This window comes from Myxine glutinosa, chromosome 1 (assembly GCF_964187855.1).
Source record: "Myxine glutinosa chromosome 1, kmMyxGlut1.1, whole genome shotgun sequence".
NCBI classification, from domain to species: domain Eukaryota; kingdom Metazoa; phylum Chordata; class Myxini; order Myxiniformes; family Myxinidae; genus Myxine; species Myxine glutinosa.
The window spans coordinates 89629919-89652464 of record NC_136261.1 but is presented as its reverse complement, the minus strand read 5'-3'; the positions used below and the strand labels follow the sequence as shown (position 1 = coordinate 89652464).

General features: G+C 44.8%; 1 protein-coding gene across 5 annotated transcripts in view; it reads left to right on the top strand.

The window, feature by feature from the left end:
- Window positions 1-22546, top strand: part of LOC137425954 (uncharacterized) — a 153570-nt gene that overhangs the window by 80103 nt on the left and 50921 nt on the right. For all 5 annotated transcript variants that reach the window (XM_068114673.2, XM_068114697.2, XM_068114678.2 and 2 more), the window contains 4 exons: window positions 5229-5453; window positions 8145-8704; window positions 8883-9002; window positions 12954-13071. In XM_068114673.2, coding sequence (XP_067970774.2) covers window positions 5229-5453; window positions 8145-8704; window positions 8883-9002; window positions 12954-13071 — 1023 coding nt within the window. The remainder of the gene's footprint in view (window positions 1-5228; window positions 5454-8144; window positions 8705-8882; window positions 9003-12953; window positions 13072-22546) is intronic.

Here is a 22546-nt window from a genome sequence, read left to right as displayed (position 1 = left end):
TCAGAGGTTCATCAGTGAGTGCCCATACGTGGTATAAAAATTCTACCCCTGTCCAGAAAGAACATCAGGGCAAGACTAAAGTTTGCCAATGAACACCTAGGCAAAGACCAACACTTCTGGAACAATGTGCTCTGGACAGATGAGTCAAAGGTAGAGCGATTTGGCCACAGTACCAGAAGACATGTTTGGCGAAAACCAAAGACAGCATTTGACCACAAGAACCTGATACCAACTGTAAAGCATGGTGGTGGAAATATTATTGTTGGGGCAGCTTTGCTGCATCAGGGCCTGGGCAGCTCACCATCATAGAATCCACTATGAATTCTTCATTGTAGCAGAGGGTGCTTGAGGATAATGTGAGGCCATCTGTCGGAAAGTTGAAGGCCGGGAGTGGAGGGGAGAGGGAGGGGAGGGGAGGGGGAGGGGAGGGGAGGGGGAGGGGAAGCTCAGATTCATAGAATCCACTATGAATTCTTCATTGCACCAGAGGGTGCTTGAGGACAATGTGAGGACATCTGTCAGAAAGTTGAAGCTCAACCGAAGGTGGACCTTGCAACATGACAATGACCCTAAACATACCAGTAAATCCACCAAGGAATGGCTGAAAAGAAAGAAATGGAGGGTTCTGGAATGGCCAAGTCAAAGCCCGGATCTAAATCCCATCGAGATGTTGTGGGGGGATTTTGAAACGAGCTGTGCATGCACGAAATCCCTCAAACATCACACAGCTGAAAGAATTCTGCATGGAGGAGTGGGCAAAAATTTCTCCCAGTTGATGTCAGAGACTGGTAGACAGTTATAAGAAATGCCTACATGAGGTTGTTTCTGCCAAAGGGGGCAATACCACCTATTAGAGTCAAGGGTGTACTTACTTTTTCCACATGCGAAATTTGCATTTATGTTTATTTAAGTTATACAATGGGCTACAAAATGTAAATGTTTCATGATATTTGTTATATTATATCACCTTTATCTATCAATATTGTTGAAATGAAGATCAAATAGCTGTATGTTAAAATATGTTGAAAAAGTGAAAACTTTACATGGGGTGTACTTACTTTTTCACATGACTGTATGTTCTCTATGTAAATGTGTACCGTGTGGTGCCACCTGGTGATGGTGGCAGAGGGTATTACAATTTCCTTTTTTACCTGCGCAACACTGAGGTTATGAAACACTCTTTGTAGTTATTTCCTCCTTCCAAACACCTAAACACGGGAATTCTTTTCCTCCTTCCATTGCCCCTGAATGATCGAGGAACTACTTAATTGCAATTGAGGTTTATATTTTGAACAATGTAGAACATGAATTGGAAACATTGGAATACTGTAGAAACACAAAACCTTCAGTTTAGCAGTACTTTGGCTCTGAATTTGGCAAATTGTGTGGAATCTTGTTCTTATCACGCATGCGCAGAAAGGAGTACGGTAATATATTTTGTCTGTCTGCCTGTCTCTCAGTCAGACAAAATTGAAAATCCTTCTAAACAGGAAACTCACTGTTTTTAAGGATGTCATAAACGACACAAACAATAGGCATGAAGAACTAATGTAACATGTTGGATAGATAGGGTTATATACCTGTAAAATGCTGCGATATTCAAAACAGCGATAGTTAAAACCAATTTGGTATGGTAATAACGGGGTTATGTTCCTGGGTTTCGAGAAAAAAAAAAGAAAGGTGTGCGGCAGCCAAAAATAAACATGTAAAATAAATATAAATTGGCTATACGATTGAAGTCTCCTGCTGCGATGAAGCAGAATAAACATTCAATGTAAGATTAAACCCAGCCCTTCCATTCTGTAATTTGTATAAATCTCCCACCTCTCTCTCTCTGATGTACAATGGTCTTCACAGAGTGTCGGTGCCACCGATGCAGCAAAGGTTAAATTTGGTGGTTTACCATTGCCTTCCTAGCAGTAGTTACAGCAGGAATTTGTAATTTTTCATGGCGCCAGCGATAACTCGCATACTCTTCATGCAAATGACACAGTGGGGACTTAAACGTCCACCAATTATTGCCGGCAGATGGGATGCCCAATGCAATGTCTATCCTAAGGACGGCACACACATTGATGAAACACCCTGCCTGTGAAACACTGGGATGACCGGTTATAGCTGGGCCGAGATTCAAACCCAGGATAGATGGTTTAGAAGCGAGTGAACGTACCTCTAGTCCATCCTGCCAGCCCCAAAGCTCCCACCATTCCTCCCCTATTACTATAATATCTTAAATCGTTCCCTTTGTAATCTGGCGATGTGTTTCTTTTATAAATCGTTCTGCAGCTCATAAACCAGCAAATAAATAAAATAAACACACTCTCGCTTCGACCAAGCTTGTCCAAAACCCACACTTTCTTGTGTACCATGTAGCTCCTCATTAATGTTATGCACCAGGAACTACTTAATTGACATTTGTAGTTGCTGGTGCATAACATTAGTTTATTTCTGAGGACATCTGAGGATACATAGAGGACTTAATGTATCTTTGCGGAAAAAATAACCAACAACACGGAGCAGCAGGAAAGGTCATGTTAACGATGAGCCAGAGGTTAACAAATCACACAGAAGTGCCTCAAAGCATCGCTTTCCTCGACTTTTTTGCACTTGGGTCACCTCTAACAACAGTTTTCCTGTTAGGAACCATGGTTAAAAATCATTAAGGGCAATAATAACCAAAAACAAATAAATTGATTCTCATTACATGGAAGATGACACTGAACGTAGTGTTTACGCGGAGATAGGTATAGTACAGTACTGTACACACCATGTCTCAGTTACAACCTGCACCCCACTGATTTACAATTTAATTATACTAGTTGAGCATGCAGAACTTCTGTGCAACAGCCTGGGAGTATTTGAGGTGGGGGACCACTTTGTCAAGAAAATACACAGCACCTTGGGATAAATAAAACCGTACCTCAGTGGTATTTAATTCTGCCGGCATCCCACCTCCCGGCATCCATACCTCAGTGGAACCGTACTCCTGCTAGTATTTACTAATCCTTGCTTTACACTGAAGTGAAAATTTAAATAGAAGGCATAACGATTGTGAAAACCGTATAACGCTTCCGCAGATGGCATGGGCCAACCCTAGCAGGAACATGGTGGCCGAGGCCAGCTGTCCAGCCAATGGGTGTAAGGCAGTCCTTTGATTGTCTGTCCACCACGTTACTCATACATACATAGTCATACATAATACCCTTTAGGATTAAAGGGATGTCGGGATGGATGGACATACACATAGTCCGTCTGTCCAAACATCCAATCAAAAACCACAGTTTGGGTATTTAATATATGCAGTAGATGTGTAAGGTCGAATTATATGTGTAAAGTCAAAACTGTTAACAATAATCACTTTTTCTCCATTGTTTTACACTTCAGCGTCGTTATTAACGGTATGCAAGTAACAACATAAGGCTCGTGGTGGGGGATAACCGTCACAGCTAAGCTCAAAAACCACGATTGGTCGACGTTAAACCCCACGATAACTAAATCGTTACACGAGAGGTTACCGAGCTGTTGGTCAAAACCCGCGATATTCAAACCCATGATATTTAAGAGTTTAATGTATTTGGAAATTTTCTCTAACAGAAATGAGTAATGAGGGATTACATTTCGACATGTGGAAGTAAAAATTGCAATAATGGAAATTTTGCATCTCAAAAAATATGAACATGTTTTAGAAGAAATAGAAAAAATATATAAATTCATGATGTGTGTTTTTTATTTATCTTAAGCACATTTCATACTTGGCTGTTTGTCGCTGCCTTTCATATGACGTCCCACTATGTCACAGCAGTCGGTGTGATTTACGCTCCTTCGGATTTCAAACTTGTTCAAGACTATAAAGTGCTTCACTCTTGCTTAAGATGTCTGGAAAGTGACCCTTACATGACAGCGGCAGCAGGAGCACAAAAAGAGCCCATGAAGCAATTACTTTAGAAGTTAAACTTGATGTACTTGATGTATCAATAGGAACCTATCTTCACTTGTATGATTGGAGTATATGGGATAATTAAATTCGATATATGGAAATTCACCTAACAGTGTGATTTTAAGGAGCGTAACCCTTCCATATAATCGAGGGATTACTGTATGTGCTTGAACATTGTAGAACACAAATCACCTTCGAGGCACTTCCCAAAACGTCCCATTTACATTACTTGGAAAAAAATATTACGTCATTTTACGCCATCTTGACCAATCAAATATGCCATTCGCTCTCTCAGCGTTGGGTCGACTGAGATTCAGCCAAACCAAAATCGCAGCTCGTCAGAAATATATATATATATATATATATATATATATATATAAAATTATATATATATATATATATATATATATATATATATATATATATATATATCCTTAGCACGTATTGTTCTCACCATCTTAGCTGGTAGGCCAAGTGCCCTTCCGACGTCCACAGTTCGTTCTCCCACATCAAACCGCTTTAGCACATCCATTTTATCTCTAATTTAATTTTTTTCCTCGCCTTCTTTGATGCAGATGTAACAATGTCACCTGCTGTGCGTTTTGCACTCATGTTCAGGGTTTTGCTAAGGTTCAACAGGTGAAAACTCACAATAAATGCACATGGCACAATTGGGTGTTAACCATTATTTATGGCATTGATTTCAACACTGATGCTAGAGTATGCAGTGGAGTGATAGTTTTTGCGTTTCATTACGAACGTTGCCCAAAGTAGTTCACGCATGTTGTTTTCTTAAATTTTTCATTTTTCTATTTTCAAAACAACATTTTAATGAATCGATGTATTTTAAATCGAATTATGCTCCCTAATTCTTCAGCGACATTCAAGTGAAACAACGTAAATATGAACAACATGAATAGAGGACTTAATGTATGTAAAATCTAGGCTTGGAAAAACAACGTGACAGAGCAAAGATTGGTAATATAATTATACCATCCTGTGTGGTATAATTTTGTGACATTTTTTTTCACTGATCTCAATTTTATGGAGTCGCTTGTACATCCATCAAATCCAGGACAAAGGCATTAGGAGGCAACAATGCACTTTGACACAAATTTCAAGAAAGTCTCATCCATAGTCAAGGGTCAAACACAAACGGCACATGTGATTTGAACTTGTGTTCCTCACATAATGAGCCAGAGGTTAATAAGGGAATGCTAACCACAACAAAGGAATGCTAAAGGCCAACCCAAATCAATAGCAAATTTATTTCCTTTTCTGTTTCCTACAGGTTGGGGCCCAGTGTCAGGCGAAGAGAAATCAATCCGCTCGGGCCTGCGTCAACCCCGTTCTTCCCAGGTGTCAACCCAGTCTTTGCGGCCAATCCCTAATTTGAGTCACATGTTGCAGGCAATTCCTGTTTCAGCTGAATATGCACATTCTACCCCTGTATCTGGGCAATCAGGTGCAGTCAGCAAGACACAAAAGGATGTGCAATTCTCTGACACCAGCCCAGGTCAGACTAGTAGTTCTTTCAAAACTATAATCGCACTATCGTTTGAGAAGTGTCTGTTTGTTACTTGCAAAATGGAAGATTTTTCAAGTATATTGGTCGGTTGCGTTTGTGGTTCTGTCTGTTTGTTTGTTTGTCTGTTTGTTTGTCACCGGCCTACAGGTCACAATTCTAAACCGATCGTCACAAAACTTTACCAAGTTGTATAGGTCGTCCCAATTGAGAAGCCTATTGATTTTGAGGTCAAAGGTCATCTGGAGGTCAAATTTCTAAAATCGCCATTTTAAATCCGATTGACTTGAAAATTGAATGGCATTTGTATATGCTATTATATATTCTCATTTACTCATTTAGCTCATTTAGTGAGTCACAAAATTTGGAACTGAACTATTTTTGAGGTCAAAAGTTCAAAGGTCAACTCAAGGTCAAATTAAAAAAATCATCAATTTTCATCTAAGAAGCCATGAATTCTCAACCGATTGACTTGAAAATTGAACAGCATTTGTATATTGTCACTAAATTGGGAAACATACTATTTTTGAGGTCAAAAGGTCAAAGGTCAACTCAAGGTCAAATTTTTAAAATCATCAATTTTAATCTAAAAAGCTGTCAATTCTCAACCGATTGACTGGAAATTGAACAGCATTTGCATATCGAGTCACTAAATTCGGAAATATACTATTTTTGAGGTCAAAAGGTCAACTCAAGGTCAAACTTCCAAAATCATCACTTTTCATCTGAAAACCATCAATTTTCATCCGATTGACTTGAAAATTGAACAGCATTTGCACATTGAGTTACTAAATAGGGAAACCAACTATTTTTGAGGGCAAAGGTCAACTCAAGGTCAACCTTCCAAAATCATCATTTTTCATCTGAAAAATCGTCACTTTTCTTCCTATTGACTTGAACTTTGATCAAGATTGTCAATTTTAATCTTGATGAAATGGACAATTTGCTGTATCAATGGAATTTTTTTTCTTGGGGAGGAGGGGGGGGGGGGCGCGGATTTTGCAAGTATCGTGCTCCACATGATGTCTTCTTGTTTATGTGTTTGTTTGTGTGTTTGGTTGACTTCTATGTACTCCTGAATCACTGTATTAAATGAGATTAAAACTACTGGTTGTACATGGGAAGGTTTTTTGTGGTTTAAAAAATAAGAATCCCTGGGGTTCAGGTTATGGGTGAGGGAACCCCAATTCACTCTATGTAAATATGTAATATGTATGACCATCCCTGGTGGGAGGCGTTGTCATACTAGAATACTAGAATGGCAAGTTCTAGGCAAGGCATACTAGAATGCTAATTCTGGGTGAGTTAACCTGTTCATAATTCTTGGGGAATTAACCCACCCGTAATTCTGGGGAAATTTACCCGCTTGTAAGGGCAAGTTCTTCGCGAATATCAATAATTTATCAATGTTTGTTTCGATGGTCGAAACTTATGGATCTCTTGCTTTCCCATTTGGCACGTTTTGTGAAAAACCTTGTGAAATACATATGTCCTATTTGACGCTTGGTTGGATACCAATGATGTGGTAAAAATTTATTTGGGAATTAAATTGTTTGTCCCTGACTTTCAGCCCTGACTGTGTGAGAAAATGTTAAGGTGTAATGTTCATCATTCAACTTATAACCTTCCAACTGAAAATTTAAGAACATTAATTATATCTTTGCATCAGAGTTAATAAGAGTCCAAGGAGGGTCTTTCATGTCAATGCTATTCTGGACATCTAATTTTACTCATTTAGCTGTGTCGACTTAATTTTTGTGTTTAGAATTATTATTATTATTATTATTATTATTATTATTAATAAATATATATATTTTTTGTAGACAAGATCGAGGCTCGTGTAAGAGTTAACATTAATCACAAAAAAACAAACTGACACATAAAACATATGATATAGTGTGCTGCTTCTCCACCACACAAGTACAACAGTAGAGAACAGGGACATCTGGAGATCTGTGGGAGGGGGAGGGCTTGGGGGGAAGAGGCATGGGAAATGGGTGGGGGTTAGGGGGGAGGGGTGGGAGAGGTATAAAACACATGGACACTGCTAGGACTTCCAGGAAAGAAGTCGGTATTTCAAAAAAGTGGATTTGGGGTGAATTAATGGGGGTAGAAAAGATCAAGGTTTTGAATGGGGGAAGATAAGAGATGGTGGTGAACAGCTGTTTCAAAGACCTGGAGGGAGGAGTGGGATTGAAGAGAGTGAGGGAGTTTGTTCTAGAGGCGGGAGAAAAGAGGAATGAAAGAGTGAAGATGAGCAGAGAGTCTAGATTTTGGTAGTTTAACCATCAGAGGGTTGCTGGCAGATCTTGTGCGACCAGTAGGAATATTTGGGCGACAGAGCACAGACAGAGCTGGGGGAGCTAGGCCGAAGAGGAGGCGGTATAAGACAGAAAGACCACCAACCTACCTAATATTTACCAGAAATAATTTTACCACACAATACCACATAATTTCCTAGAAACACAAATGGGAATATTGCTCTCAATATTAGTGGGTGTTGGTCAGTTGGGCCTTACACAGACAGCATTATGGTGGAACAAGAAACGTGTTCTAGTTCATTTTAAAATTATCTCTTGGGTATTCTGGGAGGAATAACAAGCCGTACCCAGACATTGAGGTTTGCTAAAACTCTGACATCTAAGTCTTTTGCCTCTCTGTGTGGTGCTGAATCATTTCCAGATTGGAGTTCAGAAGAAGACGCTGAAGGTGATGCCAGTGGTGGGAAGGAACAGCAGAAGGAAAATAATGATATGAAAGAGGAAAGAGCAGTTTCTGTTGGTACTCAACGGGGTTTATGGGACGAAGAGTCTGGATTGGGCCTGTTGGCGCAATTTGCCACCTGGGCTTCGACTGGCTTCCCTTGCCAGGCTTCTCCGCCACTCGTGCCTCCTTCTTCTCCAGATAACTTGCACCTCGATCGGCCCAGTACTTTGCCAAGTTCCATATCTGTCCTGCACCCCACGTCAAGTGCGGATCTTAATGGCAATGGAGATAATGATGAGAATCCAGGAAAAAACAGAATCTGGAGTCTGCAAGTGAGGGATTGGTTGCTGGCAAATAGTGGAGGCTCGGGGATTAGAAGGCCAGTTCCAAGTGGACCTTGGGCACCTTGGGCATTGGCCCCACCTGGGCATGCTGGGGTTGAAGTTGAGATTGATGGTGATACTACCAGTGAAACAGAAAAGCATGGCACAATAAATGATGCAACAAATAAAAGAACTGGAGAGAGAAGTGGAACGGTAAGGATTGTTTTTGTTCTAATCTCATTTTTATTATGAGCTTGTTTGACATTAATTTGTACTAAGAAAATGTCTGTTTGTGAAAATGGAGATGAAACGTTGAAGAACTTGACAATAATTTGTGTCATGTTGAACTGAAAGAGAGCGACGATCTTAAAATGTTGTTTGGTATTTACAGCGTCATGACAGACCCGGTGTGACTGTCAAAGTCGAACCAACAGCAGCCACCTTTTCTCCACCAGCGAGATTGGGTAAAAAAGGCAACAGAAACCGAGGACGTGGGCAGGACCCAAAGAAGGTCAATACCATGTCACAATTTGCATTATTAACGTTCCCACACCTCTTCTCACATTTCTGTGTCTGTGCAGGAAATTGATACTTTACTATTACTACTACTATGACTACTACTACTAGTATTACTATTACTATCATTAGAGGGCACCCCTACCCCCACCCCCACCCTCCATGCAGGAGTACCCATTCCGCCCCACCAAACCTCAAAGAAGTGTAAAATTGTCAAGGATAGCACCGCGATCAATGTAGTAATCATCAGGATGAGTGACAAGGTGAGGAAAACTTGTTATAAAGACGCCACACCATAATCATCAATAATGTAATCACCACTGTGAAAGGTGAGGGAACACGAGGTGAGGAAAGGGTGTGATAAATATGTCGTACTGTAATCACCAATATTGTAATTATCGTTGTGAAAGGTGAGGAAACACAAGGTGAGGTAACATGAGGTGATAAAGACACCGCACCATAATCACCAATATTGTAATCACCGCTGTGAGAGATGAGGGAACCCTAGGTAACACCAGCTAAGCCGACAAGGTGTAAATAATTGTGGCTATTGAAGACTCCATCTGTAATTATTGTTACTATTTTTATTTGGCTGCAAGTGAGGTTCTCACTGGAAGCCTATTGTTCTTGTTAGGATTCTTATTATTATTTTTGATGGTGTCAATTGATGTCAATATGTGTATGTATGTACGTATTTATTTATATATATATATATATATATGATCCACCACGCGGTAACCCGGGTTGCCCCGTGATTTAAAATCATTTGACACAATTAATTAATCTATTTTAGGGGGAGTGTAACCCGGGTTCACGTGATAGGAAAATCCTTTGTGACGGTGGATCATATATATATATTGTTACGGATCCGTCACTTCCGCCTTTGTTGTTATTATTTATTTGTAGGATTTTTAGGTTTAGGTAGTTTTGTTGTTAACATTTTTGTGTGAAATGGAGATTACTTTAGTAAAAGGTAAAAAGAAATGTTTGTGGAGGAAAAAGAAAAAATGCAGCAAAGAAGCCGGAAGAGAAGGAGGAGCTTGGCAGAGAGGAGACGGCCATGAGAGAGATACCGCTGTGAGTCGCGTCGAGGCTGCAAGCGGACTTTTTTGACATTGGTCGCGAATGAGGTTTTTTTTTTTGGTTTTTTTTGTACACTGAATCGAGGCTCGTGAAAGAGCTAACATTTATTTCACAAACAAATCAACCAGACAAACAAAATATATAAAAAGAGGGAGCGGAAGACAAGATGGGGAGAGAAGGGGAAGCACACAAACACAACATTTGAGAGCAGGGAGATGTTCTCGAGGGATAGGGCTTGGGGGGAGGAGGCGTGGGAAGGGAGGTGGGGGGGGGGGGGGGGTGGGAAAAGCATAAAACACAAGGACACCAAGGATTTCCAGGACAGAAGTTGGTATTTCAAAAAAGTGGATTTGGGGTGAAATTAGCGGGGGTAGAAAAGATCAAGGTTTTGGATGGGGGAAGATAAGAGATGGTGGTGAACAGCTGTTTTAAAGACCTGGAGGGTCTAGTGGGATTGAAGAGAGTGAGGGAGTTTGTTCCAGAGGCGGGAGAAAAGAGGAATGAAGGAGTGAAGGTGAGCAGAGAGTCTTGATTTTGGCAGTTTAACCATAAGAGGGTTGCAGGCAGGTCTTGTGCGACCTGTAGGAATATTTGCTGGACAGAGCCCAGAGAGAGCTGGGGGGGCAAGGCCAGAGAGGAGTCGGTAGAAGACGGAAAGACCACCAACCTGCCTGCGGTGAGTGAGTGAAAGGCCCTTGGAGTTAGCTTCATCGCGGGAGATTCCAACGATTCTGAACGCTTTGGTTTCAACAGCGTGAAGACGAGCTAGGTGTGAGGCAGGAGCACCAGCCCAGAGGGGAGAGCAGTATTCCATTGAGCTGTGGATGAAAGCCTTGTATGTGGTGAGGAGCTCAGGTTAGGAGGTGAGGAGGTCAGGAAGTGAGGAGGTCAGGAGGAGAGGCTTCCCGTGAAAGGGATTGTCCGCGAGATCGTCCTATATTGCGATTGCAATTAAACCTGCATCTCAGGTTTTATCACCAAGTGTGAGTCATTGTTGGAGGGAGCCAGCGCCTCCATTACAGGCCTATATGCCATTTTGTCCTCGAAGAAGAAGAGGCTGTCCACTTGGTGCATCTTGTTTTGCTGTTGGGATTTCCATATCAACATCATTGTGTTGATCGCCGTTGGTTTTCCATACCGGCTTAATCATTGGTGGACATGAGGCATGGATTACACTCATGTTTTGGGGGATCATTATCCTGTGAGCCGCCAGCTGCCCGATCTCTCACCTCGTAACTCTCCGTCTGCACTTGTGCCGATACCTTCCTATTTCTTGCCATTCTGCACAGCTTAAACCAGCGTGGGGATCCGTGCACGGACTTTGGGGAATGTTACATTCCATTCACGTTTGGCGTATAATGAGTTTATTGCTTTGAGAGCATTGGGGAATGATGGTACCATCATATGTATTGTTCATTTGATGCAAGTGATAATTTCATGGTACTTTCTTTAATAGTGTTATTATTGTGTATGTGAGAGTTCTTAATACAATTAGTTGTTTTGTTCTACAATTGCATTGGTGTGGTTTTACCATGGCTTTCTGCCTTGTTCCCTCTCAAAATTCTGAGGTGCACCGTAACCGGGGTTTGGGGAGGTAACACGTAACAAAGTACACATTTATATGTGTATATGTGTGTGTGCATGTGTGTGTGTGCATATGTGTGTGTGCATATGTATTGTTAATGTCTGGCTTCCTTCTTGAGACTATTGTGCAGTAATTGGTCTTTATGTTGGTCAGGCTCATGGAGAAGCTGCGACACAAATCATGCACACACAAATCGTGCACCTTGGGGGAAGTGACGTAACTGCAGGGCAGTGTGGTCACATCGCTTTTTTTCTTAATACTCACGAGGACAATTATAGAGAATTTTCTCTCTTCCCATGGGATACCAACCCATGTTGTTTATCTGTGTTCTATCCTCTAAGTGCTGAGTGTAAGATGAGGAAGCAGCACATAACGTTTTTTGGTTTTGGTATAACTCAACCAGGGACAGAATTAAACCTCTGACCTCCCAAACCCAGAGTGGACATTCTAATGATTTATTTGGGATTTATGCCACTGATTTCCTTGGAGTCACAAAGGTCTAATTTTGTCCCCCCCAACCCCTCCGCCTCCCCACCCTCCCCAACACTCACATCTCTGGTCCCCACCACTCAGAGGTGTTTGATTTTCTGCTCCCAAGCATATGATATGATGACATGTTATAATTGCACTGTTGCACAGTGGGATGACAATACTCTGAAACAGTTCATTAAAAAAAAGAAAAAAAAGTTTTCTCTCTCTTTTTCTTTTCTTTCTTTTTCTTTTCTTTTCTTTTTTTTCTTTTCTTTTTCTTTTTTCTTTTCTTTTCTTTCTTTCTTTCTTTCTTTTTTCTTTCTTTCTTTCAAAAAGTTTCTTTTCCCCTCCTCTCTCTCTCCCTTTTTGACTATCTCTCCCTCTCTCCCCCCTTTTGACTATCTCCCTCTCTCTCCCTTTTTGACGATCTCTCCTCTCTCTCTCTCTCTTTTTGACTATCTCTCCTCTCTCTCTCCCTTTTTAACTATCTCCCCTCTCTCTCTCTCCCTTTTTAACTATCTCTCCTCTCTCTCTCTCTCTCTCTCTCTCCCTTTTTGACTATCTCTCCTCTCTGTTCAATACAATTCCTCACTCTGAAACAGTTCATAGTTGTGCATAATAGAAATTTAGGGTCAACCACAAATGTTTAGGTTGTTTGGAAGTTGCAAACATTTTCAACAAGAGTGAAAAAAAAACAATCGATGATGTTAATTAGTTTTGAAAGTTTTGCTCATATCTTAACAACTTTCTTTTTCTCTTTCCTCATCCCGATCATCCCCACCTTCCTGTTTTTTTCTCATCTTATAGTCTCGTCCGGTGGGACGGCTGCTTCAAAGTTTTTGTGCTGACAAAGACTTTTCTCCTTATAGTAGTTCCGATTCAGAGACAGAAGAACATCATCCTTCGTCTCCATCACATCCTCTGGGTACACAATTCATTCCTATTTATATTGTCCTCATGTTATAGTGTCCTTTGATGTGGAATTTGAGTTAAACACAAACTTTCACCAATTAACTGTATTGGGTCATGAAGCATAACTATTTAGACTCAATACCAGACCTTGAAACAAAATTCAAAGTGTAGACCTTGTCTGGCCCAGCATTATATATATATATATATATATATATATATATATATATATATATATATATATATATATATATATATATATATATATATATATATATATATATATATACGTATATATATATATATATATATATATATATATATATATATATATATATATATATATATATATATATATATATATATATATATATATATATATATATATATATATATATATATATATATACATATATATATATATATGTATATATATATATATATATATATATATATATATATATATACATATATATATACATATATATATATATATTTTGTCGCGATCCCGGCTGTTAAATGCTTCCAGCCCGGAATACTGACGTTAATGTCCGGGCTTCAAGTAGTCCACGGGGTGGACAAAGAGAACTCAATAAACACAACTGTGTTTTAACCGGCCTCTAGGGGGTAGGCACGATGATTTATTGGCTCGATCTCAAAAACAATGGATGGTAACAGAGTGGAATACACAGCACAAAGCCTGCAGGAACTGTCGGCCCCAGAAGCTCCAAACACGACACAGGCAATATGACTCAAAGTTCCAATCTACGATATCCGGGAATCACTCGTTCTCTTCCGGAGTTACTCACTCTTAAAATACAGAACTATAAACGATCAGCACAACTCGGCTGTCGTGAGGCTTAAAAAATCCCCGTTTTTCTATTTTCCACTCGACGCCTTCGAGCCACGTCCGTCGCACAAGATGGCGGCCGGCTCTCCCACCGTCCACCAATCGCGTGCCGAATCGCCACCCAATCGCGTGAGGCTGAAAGGAGGTCACGTGACGTGGTGGGCGGGGCACTAATTTGGTGAGAACAAGGTTGTTTCTCACAGTCCTCCCCACCTAAGTAAAAAAACCCGTCGGATAGACGGCGTTTTGAAACCAGTATTTGTAGTAGGTGCAAATCACATGGCAATATGATGGCGGTAATTGTTAACAGGCTTATACAATGAACAAGGTTTATCCACAACACAATATTAAACACAATACACCACATTAATATCTACCCCACAAGAGTTACACTTCACACAAAGCACAATAGAGAGACAAGGGGGCCAAACTCAAGTTGGGGAAAGCGTTTACAGGAGGGAAAACGGACCGAGGAGCAAGTCTCTTTCGGGAGGAATAAAGGAACACCAAAACCGGTATCCCCTCTCCGCCTGTGGGCCCAGCTTAACCTTGGGGTTCCTTATCTACTAGATGGCGACTAAGGAGGTCAGCTAGTCTGTTCTCCACTCCTTTCACGTGTTTGACTGTGAGGTCGTATTCGGAGAGGAGAAGCGCCCAGCGCAGGATACGCTGGTTGGAGGTTTTGGCGTGGCTGAGCCAACCGAGCGGGTGGTGGTCGCTGTAGATGGTGATGGGTCCATGGCCAATGTAGACAGCGAATACCTGGATTGCCGCCATGATAGCGAGGAGCTCCTTCTCCACGGTACTGTAGTTCCGCTCCCTGGGCAACAGCTTGCGAGAGTAGTAGATGACGGGTTTCGCAACATCATCCTCGTTTTGCGTGAGCACGGCTGAGATCCCGAGATCGGATGCATCGGTGAAAATTTGGAACGGCAAGGAGAAATCGGGTGCCTTTAGAACCGGTCGGTTGGCAAGGCTTCTCTTCAGCGCATCGAACGCCGCATCGCACTCTGAGGTCCACAGAAGAGATATGGACCCCTTCTTACTGCCACGGAGAAGGTTGGTTAAGGGGGCAGCGATTTCCGAGAACCGCGGAATGAACCGTCGGTAGAAACCGGTGACTCCCAAGAATCGTCTGAGATCCTTTTTGGTGGCGGGCGGCGGGAAATCCACTAAGGCCTCCACTTTGGCTTTGACCGGAGCTAATTGCCCACTGCCCACTTCATAACCGAGGTACTTCACTCGGCCGTGCCCCACATGGCATTTGACGGCGTTGAGAGTCACGTTATGCTCCGATAGTCGTGAAAAGACGGCCTGGAGGTGCTTAACGTGGTCTTCCCACGTGTGGGAGAACACGGCGATGTCGTCGATGTAGGCCACGGCGAATTCGTCGAGCCCAGCGAGAACCCGGTTAATGGCTCGCTGGAAGGTGGCCGGGCCACCTCTGACTCCAAACGGCATAACCATGAACTCAAAGTGGCCAAAAGACGTGCAGAAGGCACTGACCTCACGCGCCCGATCTGTGAGCTGGATTTGCCAGTAGCCTTTCATGGCATCAAGGACAGAGATGAAACTCGCGGTCCCTAGACGATCAACCAGGTCGTCAAGACGGGGTAGCGGGTACGAATCCCCTTTTGATACGTTGTTGAGGCGACGGTAATCGACGCAAGGTCGCCAAGTGGCGTCGGCTTTCTTGACTAAAATGAGCGGAGAGGCCCACTCACTGTTGCTGGGTCGACAGACACGCAAATCCAACATCTTGGAGACTTCTTGTCTCATGACGTCAGTTTTCTCCGGGGACACACGGTAGAATGATTGACGTATGGGCGGGTGGTCACCGGTGTCGATGTTATGGAGAACACCTCTCATGGTTCCAATCCCGCCAGAGAACAGACTAGGATAGGCCCGAAACAACACCTGCATATCTTTTTTCTGTGGTTGAGTCAAAGGCTCCAACTGCGGCAACTGATCTTTCGCGGGTCTTTGATCCACCCAATATTGGGTTGGGTCATAGGACACCTCGAGGGGAGTTGGAGTAATATACTCCGGGAGGCATCCTGCGTTGCCTCCGTCACCTAAGAGGTCGCTGCTGTGCTCCGCGGCACCTATTAGGGCGATCGTGTGCGGCCGCCCCACCCATGGCTTCAACGCGTTGACATGGGTGATCCGTTTTTTTATCCGCTTATCTGGCATGTCCACGTAAGTATGGCTCCTGACTTTCTCACGGATGAGATAAGGCCCCTGATAAGAGGTTACCATGGGCCGTCCGGCATGGGGCAGATGGACCAAAACCGGATCGCCAGCCTTGAAACTCACCGCCTTCGCCTTCTTGTCGTAACGGAGCTTTCGCTCGACGGCTTGATCCGTCAGGCTGATACCGGCAGCTTTTAAGGCATCGTGTATCCTCGAGCAAGTCTCGTGGATGTGGTCCGGTATGGAACGTTCTGTGGACGGCGGGGATTCCACCCAACGTTCAAACAGGAGGTGCAAGGGCCCTCTGGGTGGGCTCTCTACCATACAGCAAGAAAAAAGGAGAATACCCGGTACTCCGATGTGGAGCACTCCGGTACGCGAACAAGAGCCAGGGGATCACCTGATCCCACTCACCACCTACTTGCTCAGTCACCGCCTTGATCATCGTTTTGAAAGTCCCATTGAACCGCTCACAGGCGCCGTTGCATTCAGGACGGTACGGACTGGTGGTCAGGTGCTGAACACCTAGCTCGGTCAGGAATCCTTCAAATACTTCCGACAAGAACACACTGCCTCGATCCGTAAGGAATTTAGTCGGAAGGCCATGCCGACTGAACAAATCCTTGAGAGACTCTACGGCATGGGCGGAGTCAGCTTGCTCCAAGGAATAAGCCTCTGCATACTTGGTAGCCTGACAAATGACCGTGAGCAAATAGCGTTTCCCGGAACTGGTTTTGGGCAAAGGTCCGACAAAATCAGCGGCAACAAACTGGAAAGGCTGACTGATCACGGGGAGGGGCTTTAGGGGTGCCTTGAAAACCTTCACTCCTTTTCCGAGTCGTTGACAAATGGGACAGCTAGCGCAATAGCGCTTGATGTCTCGCGACATGGCGGGCCATATGAACTGATTCTTGACCTTGGCTAAGGTCTTGGCAGCTCCGACATGACCCGAGGAAATATTGTCATGGGCCAATTGCATGACTGACTGACGATGCCTCCCCGGTACGACAACTCGGTGTCGAACCTTCCACGTCTGGGTGGAGGACATGTTCTTTGGGGAATACTTATGCATCAGCACACCTGCACCATTCACATAGTAGCCTGTTCGTCCCGGCTCGGAGTCGTCTCCCATTTCCCAGAGGATGGCAAGGGTGGGATCGAAGTGCTGATCCTCCACTAAACTGGTTACCGCAGACAATGCGGGAGTGACTTCCGGCCCAGAACTGAGGTCGCTAACCGCCTCGGAGGACTGATCCTCCTCCCCGGATTCGCCGACCGGCGAACACGTAGCTGGGGTCCCCGTGTTACAGGCGGGAGCGGTCCCTGAGGAGCACGGCACCTGAGGTTGGCTTGACGGGAGGCTCGGGTGGACTTCAACTGACGCAACGTCACCGTCGGGAACTGGAGTCGAGGCGCTAGGCTCCTCGGGCCAGAGTGAAGATATGTCTGACTCCGCCACTCTCTCCGCCTGTTTACTCTGGGATCTAGTGACCACCCCACAGGTCAGAGTCAATGACTCCTCCCTGGCCATGGCATCATTGCCAATCAGCAAGGAGACCCCGGGTACCGGGTAGTAGGGTACCACCGCACAGGTCATTGGACCCGTAAAAATGTCACTCCGGACCTCGAGGAGGGCAAGGGGATACCGGCCAGGAACCTGGTTAATGCCCCGAAGGATGATATACTCGCCGGTATAACGCCTCTGAGAGGCCGGAACTACCCCCGCCCGGAGAACACACAGTGTCGCCCCAGTATCCCGAAGGTATTGGGCCTCAAACTTCAGCACCGAATCAGGGCCACCCACTAAGGCTGTCCCTGAATAATCCTGATACAGAGGATGAATGGAATTAGCCTCGGTGGCAGTGACCTCTGTCACCGATGCCACCGTCGTGTGCGAGGGCCCAGTTGATGACCTCCACTGACCTCCCTCCGATTTAACAGCAGGGTTGCCTCGGTAGGCCGGACTAGCTGGGTTAGAGAAGCAGCGGTCTCCACCGTGCCCCACGCGTTTGCAGAAATCGCACCAGGGCCGTGCCCTGGCCTGCAGCTCGCGACCGCCACCAGTGGAGGGCATCGGAGAACCCTTCCCCTCGATCCAGCCGCCGGGCAGACGGGGGGCGGTCTCGATCGCAGAATCCTCCGTCTTACGACGCGACTGCGTGACTTGCAACATTTTGCACGCCAAAACATGTTTATCAATAAGGTTGACGCAGTCTGACAAGGAAACAGTGTCTTTGTCGACAAGAAACAACGCTAAGTCAGGCGGAAGCTGTTGATCGATACGGTGACGCACCAGGAGTTCCGCAACCGCTTGAGGTAACTCAACCTTGCTCCCCTTGAACCATCTCTGCAGCTGTTCCAACAAGACCCGCGAATGTTCCTCATAGGTTTGACTGGACTGACGAGTCCAACTGAAAAAATTACGCCTATAAATACACGCGGACACCGCATAGGCGTTCAAAATCTCGGCCTTCAATTTCCTGTATTTGTTTGCGTCCTCGGTTGCCATCCTCGCATATACCTCCCTCGCCTTCTCAGATAGATGGCTAACAAGATGGCCGACCCACAAGCTCTTATCAATGCCACCGGAAGCCAACAACTTCTCCGCCATCTCCAGATACGCTTCTGGCTTCGTGTCTCCCGTCCAGTCCGGCAAACGAACATGAACAGTTTCCGGGACGCTTGCAGCAGACACCTCTGCCCGCAGTCGTTCAGTCAACATTCGCAACTCATGCTCTCTGACGCGTTCAGCTTCTGCTGCCGCATGCTCTCTCTCTGCTGCCGCATGCTCTCTCTCTGCTGCCGCATGCTCTCTCTCTGCTGCCGCCTGCTCTCGGTCTTCTCGCTTAATACGCTCTGCCTCTGCCCTGTCATTCTCCCTGTTATACATGTCGAGTTGTTGAACCGGAGTCAGCCCGGTCCAGAAGGTCGAACGCATGCATTTAGTCATGATGGGATCGCTTCCTAACATATCGGGTTTAGTGACCGGGTCAAGGCTGATTGCGTCGCTCACATCGCCACCCACGTGACTGTCAACATGATCAGGTTGAACTCTCACTTCTCTGGTCGACATAGCTTGGCTACGAGTTATCATAAGACAAGGCACAAAACACTGAGTCTAAAAGGAGGCTGGATCGAAATATTTCAGCAATATCTTTCACCACATGGGACGGCAATTCACCCAGGGGAGGCAAACAATATTGGGGTGGTACACGTAATTCAAACACAACGCTCTGTTGGGGAAATACGACACGAACTACACAATATCACCAACGCACATCAAATTGCCAATGAGAAAAATGCAACGTACAAATAACTCACGTTTTTTTTGTTTTTTTTTTGATGATGTCGGTTTGTTTGGAGGGATCCGGAAACTATTCACTTATCCGGTAGTGAAGTACCACACAAGATAGCGTCCTATGGTGAGAAAGTTCCTCCAAGATGGCGTCTGCTGGTGAGAAGGTTCCTCCAAGATGGCGTCTGCTGGTGAGAAGGTTCCTCCAAGATGGCGTCTGCTGGTGAGGAAACGATGAGCAGATGCAGGAAGATGTCGTCCACTGCAGAATTCCCGTCTCAGTTCGAATGTCTCTTACTTGAATAATCCTTGGACGAGCAACCCATTTGTCGCGATCCCGGCTGTTAAATGCTTCCAGCCCGGAATACTGACGTTAATGTCCGGGCTTCAAGTAGTCCACGGGGTGGACAAAGAGAACTCAATAAACACAACTGTGTTTTAACCGGCCTCTAGGGGGTAGGCACGATGATTTATTGGCTCGATCTCAAAAACAATGGATGGTAACAGAGTGGAATACACAGCACAAAGCCTGCAGGAACTGTCGGCCCCAGAAGCTCCAAACACGACACAGGCAATATGACTCAAAGTTCCAATCTACGATATCCGGGAATCACTCGTTCTCTTCCGGAGTTACTCACTCTTAAAATACAGAACTATAAACGATCAGCACAACTCGGCTGTCGTGAGGCTTAAAAAATCCCCGTTTTTCTATTTTCCACTCGACGCCTTCGAGCCACGTCCGTCGCACAAGATGGCGGCCGGCTCTCCCACCGTCCACCAATCGCGTGCCGAATCGCCACCCAATCGCGTGAGGCTGAAAGGAGGTCACGTGACGTGGTGGGCGGGGCACTAATTTGGTGAGAACAAGGTTGTTTCTCACAATATATATATATATATATATATATATATATATATATATATTGTTGCGCATCTCAAAACGTCGGCCTTCCCCTTACCAAGGGGGGGATTAATCCCTTTGTCTTTTATCTAGCCGACGCGATCCGGGGCTATCACGTTCCTTCCGGTCAGCGCTGAATAGGGTGGTAGGTCGAATTAGTCCTATTACCTAATTACCAGCACCTCCCAGGAAGCAAGGAAATAACCCCACCCGAACCACGGTCTTAGTGGACACGCCGAGCAATAGCGAGCCACGATTCGGGCCGTTAACAGGAACTAACCCGATTGGAACGGTTCCGAATCAAGCCACGTTTACCCAATGGAGAAATCACTAAGACGGTCGAATTAAGAGGAAACAGGAAGAACAGATTGGTTTATTAACTATTTACACAGGAAGAAGGAGAAGTACAGAATACACAGGGTAGCCGTAATAACAGTCTTAACTTATCCCTGGACACGGGCCCGTTCGCACTCAGACTCAGACTCACACGGGGGTCGTAGATGGTCGGGTCGAGGGTCCAACAATGGCGTCCACAGCCCGCTCCGGTCCCAGACTCGTACCATGAAGGAGAAGGTAGACGGCAGGCAAGCTCTCCGCATGTCGTTGGCGCGAATTGGACAATTATCGGGGGGATCGGTAAGCTGGGCGATTATACTGGCATGGCCGCGTACGCAATAGCTATACCGGCGCTTTATGCACGTTCCCAGTGTAGTTCAATACAATGCGCCACTTTCACAAGTCCTCTGCAATGCGCCGCTCCAGCAATGCTTTTACCACGACAAGTCCTTCAACACAGGGCGCTCTCCCAACGAGTCCTCGCAGTTCTCTCAATGCTCATCAGTCTCCTGGCACCAGACCTTTGACGCAGTCCAACAAGAGTCCTTCTACAATTCGCAACGCCAGCCTGTCCTTCCAACAAAGCGCCTCTCACAATAGTCCTTCACCGTCCTTATCACGCGAGTCCTCTCCGCACAGTCCTGCGGAAGGGCTTTGCGTGTGTGATTATATAGCGCTGCCCAGCGAACCCTCTCGAACCTCTAGCCACACCCCGTCAGGCGATGTCGCCTCAGCCCTGATTGGCTGGTGGCCCTTACTGTCCCCCTGCTGCCAATCCCGATCTCAGCCTCGCTGCCGCTCCACCCCCTTTTTGGGCCTACATCGTGTCACTGGGCAAGTTCCAGCAAACCAAGAGCAGCAAACGCTGCTGGTAGCCAAAGCGTAACAAACTGTGAGCATCCCAAGCGTAACAAACTGTGAGTTGTCAAATGGGGCGCGGGATGGATTCTGCCCAACGAGGTGGAATTTGGAGGGTGGAGGCACAATGGAAGGAGCCTATTCTTATTTGTTTTACACAACGCATATGTCACTATTGGAAATGGCCTTATCTCACATATACTAAGAAATAACTAACGTTCTAAGGTGACTGACGTGTTGCATGTGGACTAACTATGGGGGCAAAACCTTTAACCTTTATTAATCAAATATGTACACTTTCAGAACCATAACACTGCACCCCTCCTTCGCCAGGCTCGTGCCCGAGCCAGACCCACACACCATTGAGCCCAACCGATTCTGATCTTTTTCAGGGACTAAGGGTCAGGACTACTTTTTAACAATTAGTGTGACACTTAGGTGTAGTTTCCCTCTACATTTAACCTAACACCCTGTGTGCGACAGTTTTACACACTAGATATGTCCCACCTACTGCGTTGTGTACTAACTATCAGACTCATGCCCACAATTACCCGAATTACGGAACGAATCCTCAAACTATACATTAAGCCGGTGGGGAGCATGTTATTTACCAGACTACTACTTATTTACAATACTACAACCCATGACCTGTTCTTTTGTGGGAGAGAGAAAGGGAATTTTGAAAAGAGGAAACACAAATGCCATGCACTGCACCAATACACCATACACCCATATGCACAAAAATAAAAATAAATGCATAAAAAGCACCAAAATGCACCATCATGAAAAATGCACAATCATCACATTTCAATAATCCATGAATGATGTCTTGTGCTTGGCTGGCTGCTGGGCTGCGACGTCTTCCTGCTTCATCTTTGGTGTGCCATCGTCAAAACTTAGAGTTTTCTTGTCCTGACACACCAAAGATAAATAAAAAGGCACAAACCGTGTCCGCTTTTTATTTTGGCCAGCAGGGCCAACTTAGGTGGTCCGACTGCATGGCATCGAGGCCACTTAAAAACACAGTGGTCCGCAGGGCAAGATAACGTTTGTCGCGATTG